The sequence below is a fragment of the Tiliqua scincoides genome, chromosome 1, assembly GCF_035046505.1.
Source record: "Tiliqua scincoides isolate rTilSci1 chromosome 1, rTilSci1.hap2, whole genome shotgun sequence".
NCBI lineage: Eukaryota > Metazoa > Chordata > Lepidosauria > Squamata > Scincidae > Tiliqua > Tiliqua scincoides.
The window spans coordinates 13,581,492-13,604,310 of NC_089821.1; the positions used below are offsets into that span (position 1 = coordinate 13,581,492).

General features: G+C 44.5%; 1 protein-coding gene and 1 non-coding gene across 2 annotated transcripts in view; one reads left to right on the forward strand and one right to left on the reverse strand.

The window, feature by feature from the left end:
* Positions 1–8,671: 8,671 nt before the first annotated feature.
* Positions 8,672–8,753, reverse strand: TRNAS-GCU (transfer RNA serine (anticodon GCU)). Its single transcript has one exon. It is a non-coding gene; the product is annotated as a tRNA-Ser (tRNA).
* The window catches only part of KNL1 (kinetochore scaffold 1), a 47,459-nt gene continuing 33,319 nt past the window's right edge, over positions 8,680–22,819 (forward strand). Inside the window, exons 1-9 of the mRNA XM_066609903.1 lie at positions 8,680–8,836; positions 8,895–9,150; positions 11,545–11,655; positions 14,098–14,137; positions 15,369–15,428; positions 18,678–18,739; positions 19,938–19,984; positions 20,094–20,139; positions 21,995–22,032. Coding sequence (XP_066466000.1) covers positions 8,680–8,836; positions 8,895–9,150; positions 11,545–11,655; positions 14,098–14,137; positions 15,369–15,428; positions 18,678–18,739; positions 19,938–19,984; positions 20,094–20,139; positions 21,995–22,032 — 817 coding nt within the window. The remainder of the gene's footprint in view (positions 8,837–8,894; positions 9,151–11,544; positions 11,656–14,097; positions 14,138–15,368; positions 15,429–18,677; positions 18,740–19,937; positions 19,985–20,093; positions 20,140–21,994; positions 22,033–22,819) is intronic.

The window sequence follows — 22,819 nt, forward strand, 5'->3', positions numbered from 1 at the left end:
ATGGGGGAGATGAATGCAGCCAGAAAGAGATCTGTATCTTATGGGGTAGATACCTATAAGCAGGAGACATGCCAGTTCCCATGGAACTTATCCCTTTTTTCTTTTTGAGGATTATAGGTGTGCCCCATATCCACAGGGGTTCCATTCCAGAACCCCCTGCAGTTAAGTGAAAGTGCTGATAAAGCGAATGCCTCCACCCCTGGAGCCAAGGGGCACTCTGTTCTCCTCACCTCCAGAGGGTATTCTGAGCTCAGACTGAGCCCTAGAGGCGAAATACGTCACTTATGGTTTTTTGTAAAACTAGAAGTGATGTTTTTAATGCCTTACAAGGCATTAGGAGGCCCAGGGAAGCTCCAGTTTAACAAAAAAACTGGAAGTGACTTCTTTTGTCTCTAGATCTCAGTCAGATCCATCCGTGGCCTCTGTTGGGTTTATAAGACTTATAGGACCATAAGACCAGAAGAGGGATACACGCGGGGGGGTGGGGGCTTGTGGACCCAGTCTGCGGATTACTGAATCTGCAGCTACGGGGATCACCTGTACATTAGGGTGACATAGTTCAGTGACATACAGATCTTTGGCATAGTTTAAAAAAAATTCAAAATACTAGACTGCTTAGAGCTGATCAAACCTTTACATAATGTTATATTTTGTGTGCTATGGCTATATGTGTGTTGACATATCTATGTATGGTTTGGTCACCCAATTCCCCACAGGAGATACTGGTAAAAGGGCAAGTATTGAATCTGTTCAATAACCCTGTTCTCACAACTCATTCAGGATGAGTGAACATATGGAGAGGGGAAAGCTTCATGTACGTATTAAGGTCCACTCAACAACTTTTTGAGGTAGGTTAGGCCGAGAGAAGCTGATTGATCCAAGATCACTACATGATCTTCATGGATGACGTCCCAGAACAGCACTCTAACAACTTGAGCACTCTGGTTCTGTGCAATGAAAAGAGTGCCTCAAATAACTCATCTCAGGGTATTGAACATAAGGCCAATGGGTTAAATCAGGCCAGTGAGAACCACTGTGGGATATTTCACATTACATCACAGCAAACCTGGGTTTGCCTCCAGCTGTGTGTTCAGCAGGGAGCCAAAGCCTATCCTTGGTACTTGCTGCATATTCAGTACTTGGCTACAGTGTTTTTTGAAGTATACTATTTGGTTTTAAACATGCACTTAAACAGTTTTTGTTGTTGAGGGTGGAGCTCTCTCCCCTGTAGAGATAATGCAAGGCAAGATTATTCCATCTGTTTCTATTGCTCTATTTCCACTGCAGTATTCTAGTGATGGGCAAACGTAGACATGACAGTATGAAATGGGGAAAAAAATCCAACACTTGAAAGATGTAACGCACTGATTATAGCATAAACTGCCATAAGCTGGAGCCCAGTCTGCATTTTGTGGGACCAGATTAAGATGGTTACACCTCTGGCTGATAATGTGAGGGATCTTCAGTCCAGAAAGGTGGTGTCTGAGTGGGGACATGATTGAGACATATATTTATGCTTGGGATGGATAAAGGCATATTCTGTGATGGGTCAGTCCTTGTCAGCTGGAGACCACTGAGAAGGGGAATTCACAGGTAAGCTCAAATCTCCCTGTTTTCTGTCCCACACAACATCAGACCCAGGGACATCCAGTAATAGTGAGTGGAGGGAGGGTTAGAAAAGAAAATAGTTTACTGACAATGTGATAAACCTGTGGAACTCTTTGACACAGGTTGGTGTGGCAACTTGCTTAGCTGCCTTTAAAAGGGGATTGGACAGATTTATGGAGGAAAATTCCTATATAGTTTACAGGCCATGATGGATATACACAGCCTCCTAGTTTTAGAAGTAGGCTATCTGAATACCAGATAAAGGACTGGCAACAGGATGCAGGTATCTTGTGTGCTCCTTGAGGCCTCTGGTGGGCCACTGAGATGCAGGAAGCTGGACTAGATAAGCCTTTGGCCTCATCCAGCAGGATCTGAAAGCACATTGCAGTGCTTTAAGCTACTACTCTTCTATGCATACACATCTAAACAACTATGCAGGCTGGAGTTGTTACCACTGGCCGAACACACAACTGCATAGGATTGAGACCTGGAGGAAATGTATTTATTTTATGTTCAAGCATTTCCCCCCCCCCCCCCCGCAGCATAAAAGAAAGGGGGAACTATCTTCCAATGTATGAAAAATAGTGTTGCTTAAACGTACCCAATACTAAGGTACTTCCCTCTGGGATAAGGGCCTTTCTACCATACTTTTATTAGTTGTCCGTTTGCTTGTGCAGACATTAGTATCCAATTAAGAAAGCACTAATTTAACTAGTAAAACATGGTGTCTGTATCTTAAAAGCTTAGGGCAAACAACACCCTACTAAAAAAATTAGAAGAGATACTGTTGCCCTTCTAGTGGGCTTTCTCTCTGCACTAAAGCTTAACTAAAACAAACTCCAATGTGGAGAGATTTTTCAGTGCTGCACACTTCCATCCCCATAGCCATGTTACTATACCTGTCTGCTATTCCTGAATGACTCCACATAACCACTCCAATAAATTAAATATACAAAGGGGCTCATTAAACAGTATAATGATACCTGTGGAGCAAAATTGCCTCTTGGGAGTCCTAAAGTGCCTCTTCACAGTTTTAGAAATTTGTGTAATTATGGAGCCATTCCCGGCTCTTGGAAGCAATAATGTATGGTTATAAAATCAAGAGGAACCGAACCACTTCCACTACATATGCATATTAAAACATCTCTCGGTAATTATTTTAGAAAGGTCAGTATACTGGAAAGTGTGAAGCTTCCCTGCAAATACATATTGGATTTCTGATCAAACAGTAGGCATTTGTAAAGGCCATGCAAAGAGAGGATTGTTTTCCCAGCAACAAAATGTTGCAATTTCATTGCTCTCTAAAACAGTTTATCCTCCATCATACCACTTCACATGGTTCACCTATTCAAAGTACGGGGGGGTCTGCAGATCCCATATCCGCAGATGCAGGAGGACCCCCTGCACCCCACCATCCAAGGGCTACACTCCCCTTGCCTTGGGAGGGTATTCTGAGCCCCACAGAGGCTGCATGTGTTTGCCCACAGCTTCTGTGGATCTCAGAATGACTGTTTAAAGGGAAAAAAGTGACTGGTTTTTTGTCAAATCCAGGAGTGACATCTATATTGCCTTATAAGGCATATGGAAGTCCAGGTGTTTTCACAAAAAACTGGAAGTCGCTTTTTTTTCTTTAGTCATTCTGAGGCCCGCAGAGGCCACGAGCAGACATGCTCAACCTCTGCAGGGCTCAGAATACCCTCCAGAGACGGGAGCTCAGCTCCCTTATCCTCAGAAGGTGGGGGATTGGGCATCCCTGGTATTCACAATTTCACATAACTGCGGGGGTAATGGAACCTCTGTGGGTACTGGTGTATGCCTGTACCACCAGAAGTAACTGATGATGACATCATTGCCAGTTACTTCTAGATTGGGAGGTCAGATGCAGTATGACCAGTAAGAGGCTTAGGGTGGATGGAAGGACTCTTTCAAGCATGGAAAAGTATGTTTTGGAGCCTTGCCTGCTTAGCTGAGCCTCCTACCGTTGTTTGCTGTGACACATTCCTGGTCTCGCTACCAGGCGGCAGGGGTCCAGCGAGTACCACCAGACACCACCTTAAGTACCACTGGTGGTACCCATGTTACTGGTTGAGAAACACTGCTCTAGATATATGAAATGGCAGCAACAAAACGTTTAGGAACGGGATGTTTTGTTAAAAGAAACAAAATGTAAATTTTTGTTTCCAGTGATGAGAGATAAGTAGAGGAATCCTATAAGCAGTGTTTTTTATTTTGTTCTTGGAGATGGGTGCTTTTTAATGCTTTTATAAATGTAAAAGAGACAATTGAGATCTGAGCTTGCCAAATTCACTTAAGGCAGTTATATATTCAGAGGACAATAAAACCAGAGGACTGAAGATCTCCAGGAGGTTCTATCTAGTTTGAATTACTGGGAAATGAGAATGGCAGATGGCATTCAGTGTTAACCACAATCTATATATGTGCACTAACAGGTTCTGAATTCATTAAGAACATAAGAACAGCCCCACTGGATCAGGCCATAGGCCCATCTAGTCCAGCTTCCTGTATCTCACAGTGGCCCCACCAAATGTCCCGGGAGCACACCTGATAACAAGAGACCTCATCCTGGTGCCCTCCCTTGCGTCTGACATAACCCATTTCTAAAATTAGGAGGTCGCACAAACACATCATGGCTTGTACCCCGTAATGGATTTTTCCTCCAGAAACCTGTCCAATCCCCTTTTAAAGGCATCTAGGCCAGATGCCATCACCACATCCTGTGGCAAGGAGTTCCACAGACCAACCACACACTGAGTAAAGAAATATTTCCTTTTGTCTGTCCTAACCCTTCCAGCACTCAGTTTTAGTGAATGTCCCCTGGTTCTGGTGTTATGTGAGAGTGTAAAGAGCATCTCTCTATCCACTTTATCCTTCCCATGCATAATTTTGTATGTCTCAATCATGCCCCCCCTCAGGTGTCTCTTTTCTAGGCTGAAGAGGCTATGACCCCAAGCATAGAACTGGCCTTCTTCACTGCCACCGCACATTGGGTCGACACTTTCATCGACCTGTCCACCACCACCCCAAGATCTCTCTCCTGCTCTGTCAGAACCCATTAGCCTATATGTGAAATTTTGATTTTTCTCTGAATTACATATAACTTAGTACAAATCAACACATGTAGTGCATATCCTGAAGGATTTGGGGACAAGGAGGGTGGGGAAAGAGAAAGCATAGTGGCAAACAGCAACATGGAACATCAATGTCATCACTTATACAGGATCATCACTGTATACAATGTCACTTATACAATGTCATCACTAGGGCAGGAGGTCTGGTCTAGAGGGTTGAGCCTCCATTTGCCTGAAGATAACATCCGAAGGTTGCCAGTTCGAGGCCACCGGCACCGTGTGACCTTGAAGCAGCTGACAAGCTGAGCTGAGTAATTCCATCTGCTCTGAGCTTGGGAGGATGGAGGCCAGAATGTGCAGCCAGATCAAGAACAAAACATCTGATTGTTGTGGTTTCTTGAAAGATAGAACCTTTCTAACTGTAAAAATCCCTACAGGGATTTAAATTGCCTGCCCATGTAAACCGCCTTGAATAAAGTCCAAGGAGAAATCTGAGGACCTAGGCGGTATAGAAATACCTGTATTATTATTATTATTATTATTATTATTATTATTATTATTATTATTATTATACCAATTGATGTATAGGGAACATCAATTTCCTGGAAAAATCCACCACATCACCCTAATAATGGAACCTATGGTAACAAAGGTTTTCCACAAAGAATGTCCATTTACTACAAAGATGTTCAGGATGGAGAAAGTTACCCTTATTGTAAAACAACAGCTTCCAGAGTAGTAAAGCACCACAAGCCTCTTTGGCAGCAATCCTATACAGGTCCAACCTTGTTACACATGAATGTGACTCAACATGAATGGCCACTGCAAATGAGAGTGAATGTGCTGATCCCTGGAGAAGAGGAAAAATGCATCCCTTTAAAATCAGTTTTAAATACAGCTTTTCTTACTGCTGTAGAGAGACAGTCATGCAAGTGATCATTCCATTCTTCAGCTGAGCCAGGCAAAGGCAGGGGGTCCTTTGCAATTCTAATTGCTGACTGCCTCTGCAACAGTAAGAAAAGCTGTTTTTAAACCACTATGGTAAACGGACGCACTTTAATTTTTTTGAACTGCTTTATTTGACACGTTTTATGGTATCAGCAGGGAGTCCTGGAATCAAACCCCTGCAGATGTCGAGGGATGGCCTTATTCCATTAGAAGCAAGAGAGGGGCAAGAAACCTGGTTCTTTAAATCTATTTGTCCAGTTTTTTTTTATCCATTTGGAGTTCTTGAACCCCAGTGTATAATGAGAAGTGACCTGTACACACTTGCCTGGGAGTAAGTCTGAGTGAACACAATGGGGCATTCTTATCAGTAGACATCCATTTGACTGACTTATAAGGATACCCATTGATCTCTCAGGACAGAAAGAAGAGTGGATCTCCGTCCCCTTTTAGTCTTCACATTTTCCCCAGCACTGTCCGCAATTGGTGATGATGATGATGAGTGCCCCTGAACTTGCTTGCAGAGAAAGGACATGCCAGGGCACTTCAGATTCCAGTTCTTCTGGAATAAATGTTTCCATGAATAATGAAGGGCTTGGGGGCCCACTCCTATACCTGTCAACTCAGAACTAAGGGCCCAATCCCATCCAGTTTCCCAGTGCCAGTGCTGTTGTGCCTATGGGGTTTGCACTGCTTCCTGTGTTGGGGAGGCAGTCACAGAGTCACATTTATTCCCTTACCTCGCGACTGCACTGTGGCTGCACCGGTGCTGGAAAGTTGGACAGGATTGGGCCCTAAGTCTGATTATAGTCAAAGGGGCTCACTCCCAGGTAGGTGTGGGTAGGCTGGCGGCTTGGGAGTCCACTACTGTGCCTGTCTACTCAGAAGCAAGTCCTGTTGTAGTCAATGGGGCTTACCCCCAGGAAAGTGTAGGTGGGGTGGCAGCCTTGGGAGTCCACTGCTATGCATGTCTGCTCAGAGGCAAGTCCTATCACAGTCAATGGGCTTCCTCCCAGGAGGTGGCGTAGCTGGGGGGGCGCTGAGCCTGGAAGGGGGGTGGGCGAGCGGCCCCTCCCTTCAGAGCCATTCCCGGTGGTATGGCTCCATTTTGCCCCACCCACCGGGAATGGCTCTGTTTTGCTCCACCCGCCTGGAATGTCTAGGAAGGGAGGGGCCGCTCGCCCATCCCCCTGCCAGGCTCAGCGCCCCCCTCCAGCTACGCCACTGCCCCCAAGGGAAGTGTGGCTGGATACATAGATGAACAGGCCTTACTGAGGGAGAATCAGCATGGCTTCTGTAAGGGTAAGTCTTGCCTCACGAACCTTATAGAATTCTTTGAAAAGGTCAACAGGCATGTGGATGTGGGAGAACCCGTGGACATAATATATCTGGACTTTCAGAAAGCGTTCGACACAGTCCCTCACCAAAGGCTACTGAAAAATCTCCACAGTCAGGGAATTAGAGGACAGGTCCTCTCATGGATTGAGAACTGGTTGAAGTTCAGGAAACAGAGTGGGTGTCAGTGAGGTGGCTAAGTTTGCGGAAGACACCAAACTTTTCCGAGTGGTGAAGAGCAGAAGTGATTGTGAGGAGCTCCAGAAGGATCTCTCCAAACTGGCAGAATGGGCAACAAAATGGCAGATGCACTTCAATGTCCGTAAGTGTAAAGTCATGCACATTGGGGCAAAAAATCAAAACTTTAGATATAGGCTGATGGGTTCTGAGCTGTCTGTGACAGATCAGGAGAGAGATCTTGGGGTGGTGGTGGACAGGTCGATGAAAGTGTCGACCCAATGTGCAGCGGCAGTGAAGAAGGCCAATTCTATGCTTGGGATCATTAGGAAGGGTATTGATAACAAAACAGCTAATGTTATACTGCCGTTGTACAAATCTATGGTAAGGCCACACCTGGAGTATTGTGTCCAGTTCTGGTCGCCGCATCTCAAAAAAGACATAGTGGAAATGGAAAAGGTGCAAAAGAGCGACTAAGATGATTATGGGGCTGGGGCACCTTCCTTATGAGGAAAGGCTACGGCGTTTGGGCATCTTCAGCCTAGAAAAGAGGCGCCTAAGGGGGGACATGATTGAGACATACAAAATTATGCAGGGGATGGACAGAGTGGATAGAGAGATGCTCTTTACAGTCTCACATAACACCAGAACCAGGGGACATCCACTAAAATTGAGTGTTGGGCGAGTTAGGACAAACAAAAGAAAATATTTCTTTACTCAGTGTGTGGTTGGTCTGTGGAACTCCTTGCCACAGGATGTGGTGATGGCGACTGGCCTGGACGCCTTTAAAAGGGGATTGGACAAGTTTCTGGAGGAAAAATCCATTACGGGGTACAAGCCATGATGTGTATGCGCAACCTCCTGATTTTAGAAATGGGTTATGTCAGAATGCCAGATGCAAGGGAGGGCACCAGGATGAGGTCTCTTGTTATCTGGTGTGCTCCCTGGGGCATTTGGTGGGCCGCTGTGAGATACAGGAAGCTGGACTAGATGGGCCTATGGCCTGATCCAGTGGGGCTGTTCTTATGTTCTTATGTCCCAGCAGTTTGGCTGTACTTGTTGTAAGAGGCGACTAAACAGCCACCGGGTAGATGGGACTCGTCAGCCTGGGAAGGCAGCTCATCTGAGAGAAGGAAAACTCTGATCCCAAACCTCCACTGCCTTGTGGCTACATCCAGTTGTGGAAAAGGCTTCAGGAGTCAACCTCGAGGCAAAATCCAGAGCCGGAGTCCGATGCCGCTGGAACCAACCGTATTGGCCTCTGCCTTTCCATTGGACCATTTCAGCGACGTGGAGAGGGGGGATTTGCTGCATGGGAAACAGTCTATCCTCCATACCTGCTTTACCCAGGCTTCGCGCACTGGAGAGGACACTCTGTTCCAGAACCACCATTCAGAGCGTGACACCATAGTCTTCCGAGACTGAAGGATGCCAGCTAGTATGTCTCAGCAGCGCCTTCTCTGCAGCCTGCAAAAGCGGCGCAGCAAAACTGAACGGGGAGCGCGCGGGGCAAAATGCGACGAGGATGGGATTCGAACCCACGCGTGCAGAGCACAATGGATTAGCAGTCCATCGCCTTAACCACTCGGCCACCTCGTCACAGGAGCCGTTGGCGCTGCGCGCGCTGAAGAGGCGCCGGCCCCGCCCTCGCCCCGCCCCCGCTCCGTCAGTGCCGCCGCCCAGTGTGGGCCCCCACAGGCCTCTCTGGCCCCCCCGGTTCACCCCCCCCCCACACTCCAGCGCCCTCCTTCCACCGCCTCCCGAGCGCGGGGCTGCTGAGGCGCCATGACGCGGGCGCGCGCCTCTCCGCGCCGCGGTTGGGCCGGAGTGCGCATGCGCGGGGCCTGGCGCCCGGTTTGAATCCTGCGGCGGCGCCGGCTCTGCTTCCCTCGGGCTCGGTGTCCGCGGTGGTGGTGCCCGCCGTGCCCTCCTCACTCGGAGTGCGGAAACTCGCAGCCGGAGGCCTCGGGAGGAGCACGCGGCGCGCAGTGATCGGGTGAGGGCGCCGGCTTCGGGGAGGGCTGTCCGTGCCGCGGCCTCCCCTGGAAGGCGCTTCCTAGCGCCCCCCCACCCCCTCGCGTTCCTCGGAGCCCAGCCGTATGCCTGTCTACTCGGGAGTAAGCCCCACTATAGCCCATGGACCTGACTCCCGAGTAACCCGTGAACAGCATGGATGGCAGCCCTGGTGTCACCGTCAGAGCAGGTCTTGAGTAAACTTGCAGCCTCGGAGCCCAAGCCTGAGCGTGTCTACTCAGAAGTAAGTCCCATTGTAGTCAGTGGGGCTTACTCCCAGGTAAGGGTGGATAGGATTGCAGCCTGAGAGCACAATCCTATGCGTGTTTACTCAGAAGCAAGTCCCATTGTAGTCAATGGGGCTTACTCCCAAGTAAGGGTGGATAGGATTGTAGCCTGAGAGCACAATACTATGCGTGTCTACTCAGAAGCAAGTCCCACTGTATTCAGTGAGGCTTAATCCCAGGAAAGTAACCTTTAATAACCTCTAGACTGAACTACTGCAATGCACTCTATGTGGGGCTGCCTGCTAAAAAGGGTTGGAAACTGCAGTTAGTGCAGAATGTAGCGCCCCAGTGGTTGTGAGGGCCAGATGTTTTGACTTGGCTGGCCCACTGCTTCAGCAGCTGCAGTGGCTGCCCATACACTTCTGGTCCCAACTCAAGGTGCTTGTTCTAACCTTTAAGGCCTCCATGACCTGGGTCCAGGCTACCTGAAAGACCATCTCCTACCATACATTCCAGCCTGCCCTCTTAGGTCAGCGGAAGAGGCTTTTCTCCAAGTACCACCTTTGTACCTTCTCTGTGGTGTCACCACAGCTGTGGATTGCCCTCCCAGGGGAACTGAGGACATCTCTCTCTCAGCAAAGGCTCAAAACCTACCTGTTTCATCTGGCATTTGGTTGCTGAGTGGATTTTTGCCCTCTGTGTCTCAGATATACTGTGGTGACTTGACTGCCTCCCTGGACTCATCGGTTCCCCATTGGCTTAATGAATACTTTCTCTTTTTCCCTTATTTTGTTTGTTCTGTTTTGATATTGTTTTTCACCTTGCAATCAATGTTTTAATGCCTTGTTTGATGTTTTTACTTGCTGTGATACTTTGTACTTTTTGACAAACTTCGTAAACTGCTTTGGGCATTTGCTTCAGCATGGGAAAGGTGGGGTAAAAATTTCTTAAATAATGTCTAGCATTGCAGGCTGAAGCTCCCAAATCAAGAAACAGGTGTGGCTTCTGGGTTATATTTAGTATACGCATGTGTGTATAGAGCCGTTGGTGTACATAGATGGTGCTTCACATAGAATGGAAAAACATGCCCTACCTTAGAGAGGCTTACAGTGCAATCCTAGGCATATCTATTCAGAAGTCCCATTCTGTACTGTGGGGCTTACTCCCAGGAAAGTGTGTATAGAAACGTTTCTCAACCAGTGGTACTAATACCACTGGTGGTAATTGAAGTGGTGTCTGCTGGTACATGTGAGACCCCTAGACCTTTGGCACCTAGCAGTGCAGTGCGACAAGCAGCAGGCGGAGGCTCAACTTGATGGTTTGACCTCCAGAGTGCGCTTTTCATGCATTCAAAAAATCCTCCCATCTGCCCTGAGCCTCTTAACAGTGTTTGTCCTGTTGCATCTGGCCTCCCAATCAGGAAATGACTGGTGATGACATCATTATCACCACCACCAGTTAACTTCCAGTGGTTCTTCCGATAGGCGTCCATGCAAGGTGTGGTACGGTGGGGGACAAACATTGAGAAACACTGGTGTATAGGATTGCCTTCCAGACTCGGATCAGCAATGTTCAACCTTTTTCATTTCATGGCACTCTGACAAGGTGCTAAAATTGTCAAGACATCACCAATTTTTTGATAATTGACAGGGCACTACTAGCAGGGGGCTCACCCCCCCCCCAAGGGCCCTACTAAAATGTTCCTCCCCCAAACTCCCACAGCACACCTGTAGACCATTCATGGCACACCAAAATGGTTGAAAATCTCTGGGATAGATGTTGATACAAAGGAAGAAAGGAAGGGTTGGGTTCAACCCTCTTTTAGTTAAGTTTCAACAGGTCTTTCAGTTAAACATGCATTAATGTAGTTTCAGTAGGGAATGGTGTGCAAAGACTTCGTGGAAAAGGTGGGGCTTAGAGGTAGATTTCAAGGAAGTAAGAAACATTGTGTACATGTTCCAGAAGGCAGCACCATGCATAAGGGGCAGCATGGGAGAAAGGGTAGGTGATGTGGTTTTATCTAGATGAAAACTTGCCAACTTAATCTTCATGATCATTTTGGAAAGGGAGAATAAAATGAGACCCCCTGAGATTGGGCAGTGTGGGTGTTGGTTCTTCAGCTATGCTAATCGTACTATGCTTTCACACAGGGTTGTAGGAGGTCAATACAATTGTTGCAGGACATCAGAGACTTCCAAAATGGATCAAATTTATTCTGAATCAAGTGAGGACAAGTACGTTGAACTTCCAGAAGTCCTTTGGTAAGATGACAATTTATTGTTGTTAGATGGTTTTCCTAGCTGATTGCTATCTCTGTATTTTGTATTGTATCAATTTAAAGCAGCCATTTTCAACCGCTGTGCCACAGCATACTGGTGTAAAAACATAAGAAGAGTCCCGCTGGATCAGACCAAAGACCCACCTAGTCCAGCCAACTGTATCTCCCAGTGGCCCACCAGATGCCTCAGGGAGCACACAAGATAAAAAGAGATTTGCATCCTGGTGCCCTCTTTTGCATCTGGCATTCTGAGGTAGCCTACTTCTAAAATCAGAGGTTGCACATACCTATTCTGACTTGTAACCTGTGATGGACTTTTCTTCCCGAAATCTGTCCAATCCCCTTTTAAAGGCATCTAGGCAGGTGCCCACAGTCTGAGGCTAAGAGGCAAAGAAGGAAGGCCCATAGCCAGGGAGACAGACCAGGGACAGACTGCACTTGCTCCCGGTGTGGAAGGGATTGTCACTCCCGGATTGGCCTTTTCAGCCACACTAGACGCTGTGCCAGAACCACCTTTCAGAGCGCGATACCATAGTCTTTCGAGACTGAAGGTTGCCAATAGTATAGTAGGCAGGTGCCCTCACCACATCCTGTGGCAAGGAGTTCCACAAACTAATTACACGCTTGGTAAAGAAATATTTTCTTTAGTCTGTCCTAACTCTCCCAACACTCAATTTTAGTGGATGTCCCCTGGTTCTGGTGTTGGATTAGAGGGAAAAGAGCATCTCTCTATCCACCCCTGTATAATTTTGTATGTCTCAATCATGTCACCCCTGAGGCGCCTCTTTTCTAGACTGAAGAACTCCAAACACTGTAGCCTTTCCTTATAAGGGAGGTGCCCCAGCCCAGTAATCATCTTAGTTGCTCTTTTTTGCACCTTTTCCATTTCCATTATATCCTTTTTGAGATGTGGCAACCAGAACTGGGCACAATACTCCAGGTGTGACCTTACCATAGATTTGTACAACGGCATTATAATATTAGCCTTTTTGTTCTCAATGCCTTTTCTAATGATCCCAAGCATGGAGTTATCCTTTTTCAGCGCTGCCACACATCGGGTCGACACTTTCATTGAGCAGTCCACCAGCACCCCAAGATCCCTCTCCGGATGCATCACAGACACCTCAGAACCCATTAGCCTATATATGAAGATTTGATTTTTTTGTCCCAATGTGCATTACTTTACATTTACTTACATTGAATTGCATCTGCCATTTTGCTACCCATTCTCCCAGTTTGGAGAGATCCTTCTGGAGCTCCTCACAATTTCTTCTGGTCTTCACCACTTGAAAAAGCTTGATGTCATCCGCAAACACAGTCTCCAGGTCATTTATGAACATGGTGAAAAGCACCTGTCCCAGGACACATCCTTGGGGCACACCACTTTTCGCCTCTCTCCATTGTGAAAATTGCCCATTGATACCCACTTTGTTTCCTGGTCCTCAACCAGTTCCTAATTCATGAGAGGACCTGCCCTCTAATTCCCTGACTGTGGAGTTTCCTCAGCAGCCTTTGGTGAGGGACCATGTCAAATGCCTTCTGAATAGCCAGATGTATAATATCTACAGGTTCTCCTGCATCCACATGCCTGCTGACCTTTTCAAATAATTCTAAAAGGTTTGTGAGGCAAGACTTACCTTACAGATGCTAATTCTCCCTCATTTGTGATGTGCTTCGAATGCTGTGCAGGTGTGCCATGGGAGTTTGTGGGAGAGTCATTTATTAGTAGGGCCATGGGCCCCCCCCCAACTGCATGGTGTACCTTGCCAATTGTAAAAAAACTGATGGTGTGCCTTGCCAATTTTATTACCTTATCAGTGTGCCATGAGATGAAAATGTTGAAAATTACTGATTTAAAGCCATAGTAAGAAAACTTTGACTTTATTACTAAATGTGTGTGTTCTGCATAGGCTGATTAAAAACTGGTTAGGATCAAAAGAGTTCTTGCAGAACAAATTGTATTTATTTATAATTTCAAAATACTGATTGTTTTTCACAGTAACATTTTTATTTCCTGCTAGTTGGCTGAAGAGGCATCTTTTAAAGTGATGGCTCTTTTGTTTAGTAAGGGGATAATCTCTATCATTATTCATGTCAGCATAGCATTCCCCCAGTGGCTTTTGGTAATGTCTTCCTTGTTTTTTTTCCATTGGTACAGCAAACCATTTCCTCATTCTTTTGCTAGTTAACTGATTTTGAGAACATTTATTGATGTTGTAAAGTAGTATATAATATTTATATAGTGCTGTACATGTGCATGGCACTTTACATAGTGTGAAAAAACAGGTCCTTGTCCTGAAGACTCACAATCTGAAAGAGATACAGTAGAAGAAAGGATATAATATTCTTAAATAGTTTATAGTGAGGAGAAGGAAGAATTGGGTTGTTTGACTTGCACAATGAGTTCTCCTTTTTGCTTTTTTAGTGACTTCACGGACTGTACAATTAAAAGAAGAATTTCTTCAGTAAGTGAAACTTGAGAATAAATGTACAATATTTTGCATTTTTTCTCTCTTGTGCAGGCAGATACTTGATATAGTTTAAAATAAAGATTGAGAGAAACTTTTTGCAGAATCTGCTGATTCTGCAAAACACGTCATTATCCAACTTTGCCATTTGTACACAAGTAAAGGAAGAGTTCTCAACCTTTTTTCTGGAATTATGTAAGAAGAGCCTTGCTGGATTAGACCAAAGCTTCATGTCGTACAGTATCTAGTTTTTTGCAGTGGCCATCCAGATGCTTTCAGGAAGTCAACAACCAGGGTGTAAATGAAACAGTCCTGCCCTGCTGTTGCTTTTCTGCAGCTGTTATTCAGTGGCAAACTGCCTCTGAATCTGAAGTTTCTATATTTTTCCACGTATATTGTCTTTTCACATAAATGCCTTTGAGGTGGCTCAAAAATTATATAGCTGTCATAACTAATGATAATGTTCCCCTAAGGCAGTTCTCAAACTTTTGGATCTCCAGTGTCCTTCCCACTTCTGACAGTGGTCTCAGGAATCCCCAGGGCTCTGAGGAGCACACACTGAGAAATACTGTCCTAAAGCAATCTAATCTATTGGCACTGCATCTTGTGGCAGGGAATTCAACTGTTTGAATGATATATTCCTACTTTTTGCTATTGCAATTCCACAATTCCACAATTAAAGCGAACCATTGTTTGGTTTTAAAAGTGTCTTGATTTGTCATCTGAATGAAAGCATCAGTATAGCAGGCAGGGTTCATTTCCGTCCACACAAATTGTGTCTTTGGATCACAGCCATAGCGAACATATGTATTTTGTTTTAATTCAACTCGGGCACATTCTGATTCCTCTCAGCTAGTGAGTTTAAATCTGCTTTTGATTTAAAATACTCAGGTTATCATTCTTGGTTATAGATAATTATAGTGGTAGCATGTGAATTAATATCTTGACTCATAGTCGCAAGGTGCATGCCTGCCTATTTTTAACCACTTTGAGCAGCAGAAATTGTATCAGAAACTTGATTTTGAAACTCCTTCAGGTTTTCAAAAGTGGTGTGATATGAAGGGAGTGGAGGAGAAGGAACAACAAAGCCTTTAAGCATGTGGAGCTAAAACTGTAGATTTTGATGCAAGTGTGTGTTATTAAAACATAATGATTATTTTTAAAAGATTAACTTTTCTTCTTGGTGCTACAGAAACTATGTTCTCAACTACGTGTAATTTCCTTTTAGATTTTAAAAGCTCCCCGAACTCCTCTTCGGGATGTAGGGAATGAGAATGAATTAATTCAGGTAGGCATTAAACCTTTACTTTGTGGTATTTTATTAATGAGATCTATTTCCCGGTTGTAGCAGTGCCTGCAATCTGGTTAAATGTTTTATAATGGTTATTGTATAAGAAGGTAAATAACTTGTTGGTGCACTTGCATGGAATCAGTCCCAACTGGAATTATTGGAATTTACTTGCTTATAAATATACAGATGGAGCTTATTTATCCGCGTTAGTTCCGTTCCGTGACTCAGCGCGATTAACAAAAAACACGTTCTGCTAAATTTCATAGAGTTACGCAAACACGCTGCAGCCTGAGACTTCTGGATGGAAGGAAACTAAGGCAGCTGTTATCAATCCCCTCCCCTCCGCTCTGTACTCAGCCCTCCTGTTGCCAGCTGTCCTGCTTCTTTCACAGTTGGAATGGTGAGCTTGCTTGGGAAGCCTGTGTCCTCTGTGTCCCAGGCGGCCTCCCAACAGCGCTGTAGGTTCTCCTCCTCTTTGCTGCTGCCACCTCCCTGGCCATTGCCATCATGGAAGCCTCTGCCCCAGAGCATTCTGGGACTTGTAGTCTGGCTCTCTGCTCACCCTCACCTGTCTTCCCAAGGCTTGCTTGGGAAGGCTTGCTGGAGCAGGAGAGCCTGCATCATCGGGGGGGGGGGGGGGTGAATTCAGCGAACACTCCCTGGGTTTTTTAAAGCAATCCTCTCTCCTCCCCCTCCTGAGCCCTCCCCGTTGCCAGCTATCCAGCTTCTTTCACAGTTGGAATGCTGAGCTTTTAAGAGTCCAGCCCTATGCGTTTCTACTCAGAAGTAAGCCCCATTCCAGTCAAGCTCCACCTTGCTGCACCTATTCTGGTTACACAGGGTTTTCCGCCCCCCTCTTCAGCCTGGCTCAGGGGCTCCAGGAATGTTACTGTTCCTTCACAAGAAGAACCTCTTCCATGGCTCCAGGGCTATTCCCTGCCTGGTTGAGCCTTTTTGCAGTGTTTTAGGCTGCCTGGAAGGAGACAGCACTGGAACGAGACAGCAGGGCAGAGGAGGCAAAGATGTGTGTGACTTTCAGTACCCCCACCTCATTTGCCTTGAGACAAATCTGCAGATAAAAAATCTGTGGATAAATAGGCTGCACCTGTAATTTATTCATGCGCTTGTGTTTGCAGTCAAGTTGCAACATTTTAGGGATCTTTTTCTACAAAGTTTGTTCAAGTTTAAGAACATAAGAACAGCCCCACTGGATCAGGCCATAGGCCCATCTAGTCCAACTTCCTGTATCTCACAGCGGCCCACCAAATGCCCCAGGGAGCACACCAGATAACAAGAGACCTCATCCTGGTGCTCTCCCCTACATCTGGCATTCTGACTTAACCCATTCCGAAAATCAGGAGGTTGCGCATACACATCATGGCTTGTACCCCATAATGGATTTTTCCTCCAGAAACTTGTCCAATCCCCTTTTAAAGGCGTCTAGGCTAGACGCCAGCACCACATCCTGTGGCAAGGAGTTCCACAGACCGACCACACGCTGAGTAAAGAAATATTTTCTTTTGTCTGTCCTAACCCGCCCAACACTCAATTTTAGTGGATGTCCCCTGGTTCTGGTATTATGTGAGAGTGTAAAGAGCATCTCCCTATCCACTCTGTCCATTCCCTGCATAATTTTGTATGTCTCAATCATGTCCCCCCTCAAGCGTCTCTTTTCTAGGCTGAAGAGGCCCAAACGCCGTAGCCTTTCCTCATAAGGAAGGTGCCCCAGCCCCGTAATCATCTTAGTCGCTCTCTTTTGCACCTTTTCCATTTCCACTATGTCTTTTTTGAGATGCGGCGACCTTCATTCTTCAATTCCTTAATAACCCTTGGGTGGATGCCATCAGGGCCCGGTGACTTATTGATCTTTAATTTATCAATGAGGTCTGAAACATCTTCTCTTTTAACCTCTATCTGACTTAACTCCTCGGTTAGGAGTTTACTACTTGTTTACTACTTGTCTCTTGAATTCCGTATCAGGCACGCTTTCTTAAACTATGATGTACCTGAATTCTTTATCACAAAGAGTATGCTTTTGGGGAGGAGATGGGGTTCTTGGATAACAGAACTGAAAATTTATTTGGGCAGCTCTTTGTTTTGCAATACAGTTCTATTTTCACTTAAGATGTTGAAAAAAAATGCAGCCCCCTCCAATGTCTTCCATGGATGTGTAAACAGCCCTTATCTCTGATCAGCAGTTCCTCTGATTTTTGAGGCCAAAATTGAAGTAACTGCTGATCAGAGATAAGGGCTGTTTACACAGCCAAGGAGGACATTGGAGGGGGCTGCTGGAGGTCAGCTCTTCTCCTCAGGTGAAAAACAAGCCCCCTGGTAGTGATGGAGCTGTGATCACTGCCATCAGAGCAGGGCCACTCCCCTTAAGGGGGAATGCCCTGTTTTCAGTTCCTGTGGTGGGTTGTGACCCACCACTTTGGGAACCGCTAATCTAGTATGATCAAACATATAGAATTGTTACTGTTCATATATGTTCAGGTACCACTGATATAGAGCTGTCTCTTTATAAAAGTTCTTTTTTCAGTGTTAATACTCTGAGGATACTTTAAAATACACTAAATGAACTTTATGACCCTGAATATTACCTTGAATGGACAGTGATGGTGATAGGGGGGCATTGTAATTTTGTGAACCTCTCAATCTTGGCTGCTCCTAAAATAAAAGAACCAAGGGAGAGGTTCTTGCCTCTCTATGGGCTGGTGATGGAGACTTCAAGTTTTAAGAGAAGGTCAACTCCTTTAAAAAGGGGAGCTGGGCTTCAAGTGACCTCTTTGTACATCCACCCTTCCTGGTTGCCATAGCTATGAGCCACTGGTGTTCTAAACTGGCATCTCTCCTCCCAGATATTTAATATGAATTTCAAGGGCAAGTACTCCTAGCAAAGGCTTCTGCCAGGTTGTCGTCTCTTGGAAGAATGCAAGTAAAGTCTTCTTGTGGTCCTTAGTGAGAATCTTCTTATCACTGGGGATTTGAGGCACAAGGACAAAGGTGCATGGGCATGAAGATATCGTGTGGGTGATAAAGGTTACACTTTTATAGAAGTGGATAAACAAATCTTCTGGATCAGAGTCAGCATTTAATGAGGATTTACTGTAATATTGCTGTTAGACCTGGCTAAGGAGAACTTGGAGTTTTTGATACTTGGCATCTGTTTTATATTATTGTCATATTAGACATGCTTAGTTGGAAATATTCATATTTGTTGCCTGTGAATTTCATTTCTGTGTTCAGGACTGCAAAGTTGAGAAACCTCAGAGAAACTCCAGGCGTGTCAGTTTTGCAGATACGATAAGGTGAGTTTGGTTTTCTAAGTGTATGTTAATAAAGGCTTGTTTGTACAGAATGCTTTGGGCAACAAATTTAAATTGGTGTACATTTTGAATACATGTATCAAATTATGAATAATTATATTGAACTTCACAATGCAAGAGCTGTTGTGGTGCTCCATTATGTAACAAGCCAAATTTTTCTTGTTCTCTTGCAGAACTAGAGGTGAACCTGCTCACTCTAACTATTATAAGAGATTCTACTCAGGCTGTGTTTTTTCCTCCCTTCTAGACTCAGAATGTGTAGCTCTGGGTCTGGGTCAAAAGATGAGAGCCACTACCATTGAGTGCTGCAATGTGGAAAAAGACTGCATTATTCATCTTTCTTTATCAGTTCAGTTAATAGAGATGAATATTGCTGAAACCCCTATTTACCAACACCTTTTAAATATTTGATTATATGCCAAGACATGGAGGCGGAAGGATGTTCCCAGCAGGGGAGCTTCGCCATACTCTTTCCTCACAGCAGCCCTCTGTAGTCCACAAAAATCCATTCCTGAGAATTGTAGTGGAGAACATGCTAACAAGTGCAAAAAGTCTGATATTAGGCATAGGAAATGTGCTGAGGGGACAGGTGGATTGGTGAAGCATGCCCACACAATTGCACAGAAATGGAAATCATCCATTTATGCAAAATCAAGGATACATGCTATTGTGACAAAAGTTAAATGGAAGTGGTTATATTCTACTTTTTGGAAAAAATTTTCCACTCCATCTCACTGATGGTCTCATATCTGAAATAAGATTCTAGCTGCTTGTAAGGAAAATTAAATATGTGCTTAGTGGAAGTTATTATTCTGCGATAGTAGTTTTTGTGCATTTGGATGGTAGGACTAATTTCCTTACAACTTGTGTTTTTTGACAGCCTGATGAGGGTTAAGAATGCTGTAAATCTGTGAAATTGCTAAGTGTTTTGTACTGCTTGTTTAGTTATTGCTTTAACTTTTATTAGTTTGTCATATCAATAATGAATGTAAACCCACTATTTGAATAAGATATTGAGGGACAGGGGTGTGTCTTTATCATATAGAAGTATTGAGCAATGTGCATGGAGTTCTTTAGATGCTGGGCTATGATGGATGAAATTTTCATTATTGCTTTACAACAGATTTTTTTCAGTTAGTAACATTGCTGTTCTATATATATGTGTGTGTTTTTTCCTAAGGTTCTACCCATTGGATCCTCAAACTATTTTGGAATTGGACCATGCAGGTGAGAAGTTAATGTTCTTAGCTGACCAAAGATAGGAGAAGCTTTAGTATTTGAACTGCTCTTGTCCCATATGCATGCCATAAAGCTGGCATTTTTTTGGATTTTTCAGTTTTAGAAAGAACAGTAGAAGCCAGGGATCAAGCTGCACTTAATACGTAAGTTAAGAATTAATTGCCTATTTGAATAACTGTTTCAGTTTAAATTGGTCCAACCAGACTTTCTGTTAATGTTGACTGTGGAATTTCAGGCATGTGCTTTAGCTCTGCAGCTAACCAGGAATTTTTGAACAAGCTTTAGAAACGCTGTAGCATGGCTTAGGAGAGACAAACTCTAAACCCACATAAAATACTAGTGATTTTCTGCCTAATAACAGTTCTCTATCTGATTGTGCCTGGGTACAGAACTCATCAACTCCTTACAGTCACATCCAGTGGAGGGGGTTCTCCTTCCAGGAGCTCACAAAGTAAGATTCTCAGGCTGTTGGAACAGAAGCATAGACTTCTTTCAGCTTGGGAGTTTTATCATTTGGCTGTGATGATGTTATCTGTTCTTTTGAAGGAGTGCTAGTTGCCTGGACACTCCGGCTGCTTACTTTTTTTTTTTTTTTAACTTCTAGCTCTAGAAATGCTAGAGAACTTTTTTTTTTGTTCCAGCACGCTCCGGTCGCTTTCTTTTTTTAGGTTCCAGTGTGCTAGCCATACTAGAATTTCCCCAAGTGAGGTTGGGGCTAGAAAAGATGGCCGCCACTATGCATGTGTCACTTTTGCCTATTTTCCTACCTAAAGAATGGAGGAACCTGTCAAAAACATGGTGGCCACCAGTATGCAGAATGTACAGAAACAACATGGCAACCTCCATACAATTGATTTCAATGAGGAGACATCATTTTTAAACAACTGTGCTGGAAGCATGCTAGCAGCATACTGGAAACATCAGTTCTGCATTTTCCTTGGTTAAAAAAAAGAACACAGCCTCTGTCTATCCTTTTGAAACCAGCTGAACAAGTTTGGCTAATCCTAGCTGTTCCAAAGACAATTTGCATTTCCTGTAGTCCCGTTCTCCCCCCCCCCCAGCAAAGCTTTCTGTAATTTGCATCCCAGCTCTAAATGACAAAGGGCCCAATCCTATCCAACTTTTCAGTGCCAGTGCAGCCCTGAGGAGAGGGAACAAACATTGCCTTACCTGGTGGAAGCCTCCATGCCTCCTCCCCCCCCCCGACTACCTGATGCAGTGGATACCCCATTGGCATGGCTGCACCACCTCTGTAAAGTTGGATAGGATTTTGCTGTTGAGTTTCAAGCCTGTTCCCAACCAAGGTAAATAGACCAAAATGCTTTTTTAAAAATCCACAATACAGGAAATATATAAAAAGGAATAGAAACACATATAAAATGAAGTTATTTTATGTTATGCATGCCAGACAGGCAATGGCAGAACCACTTGCTGAGCCATGTGGAGTCCCATTGCTGCCACTGCTTCCTGGGTAAATGCGTCACTTGTTGGTAGGTGACAGTCTCGAGATTGTGAGCTGGGTGACTTTGGATGGTAGACTGAATCTAGCCAGTGGGCTGTAGATTGCTGACTTCTGGCTTAAAAGATCCTGCAGTTTTTTTTTCATTACCATGGTGTTCTCCTGTACAGAATATGGGAATTACTGGCTGAATATAAGGGTCTGTTGCATAGGAAGTTCCTTTTTTATTTTTTGAGATTAGAGGGAAAATTCACTGCTCGGAGTTTTATTTCACTTGTAGATCACTTTCAGATGTGGCAACATTCTTCACTATGGGTTGGATACAAACCTGCTTCTGTGCTTGAAGGTCCTTCCTTTCACAAGCACAACAATAAGTTTGGATCCATCCTAGTATTTCTTCAGTTGTTGACACTGTGGGTTTTGTTGGAGTAGTAGTCTAATTCCAGCAATGTAACTGTCCATTAATGCTGCTTATTCACTTCCTATTTTGCTACTGACGTTATCTTTAATCTATAAATAGCAATTTTTTTTAATTTAAGAAATGAAGACCTGAAAATTGTTCCGTGTGAGATCACTGGTAAGTATAAAAGCAACAGTCTAAGACCTTTAAATATCTAAAGATTTTTTGATAGTTGTTGGATCAGATTGACAACTTTTGTTTTCAACAAGAGTAGTTCACAAACTGGTTTATGTAATAAAATAAATCAGTAAATGGTTTCCTGTCTCGAAAAGGCTAACAATCTAGAAAGAAAGAAAATACAGAACATGCAACAGTCACTGGAAAAGATGCCATGCTGGGACAAAGAGAGACATTTGTTCTTTCCCTGCTAAATATAAGAGGGACAGGCACTTTGAAAGGTGCCTCTTTGCCCAGTTAGCAAGGGTTAGCAGTTAGCATGTGTTCCACTTGAGAATACTGTTGCTGGGGTATTTACAAGCTCGTATTTGAGAAAATTATATCCCGCCTTTCCCATGCAGTAACGGCGGCTTACACAGCTCCATAGAAGAGTACAAAAGAGATTTCACAATAATTGTTCTACGTGCAGCTTGTAGAAGCCTTCTATTCCAGATGGAATCCTTGGTGTGGCCGTTGCATCTGGGTATGCCTTCTGAGTTGCAAGTGGGAGCAGTTTCAGGTCGACCAAACTGTAAACAGCGACTTGCCCTGGCTTTGTTGTCTTATCACTTTATCAAATTTCAGTCTCCCATCCAAAATTCAACCAGGACCAGTCCTGCTTAGCATTCTTTGCACAGCCTTCTACTCAACCACCAGATCACACCTGCTAAAATCTATACTGTATCAGAGATATGTTTATTTATATTGTATTACATGGTGGCAGTTGAGGTCTGGACCAGGTTGTTTG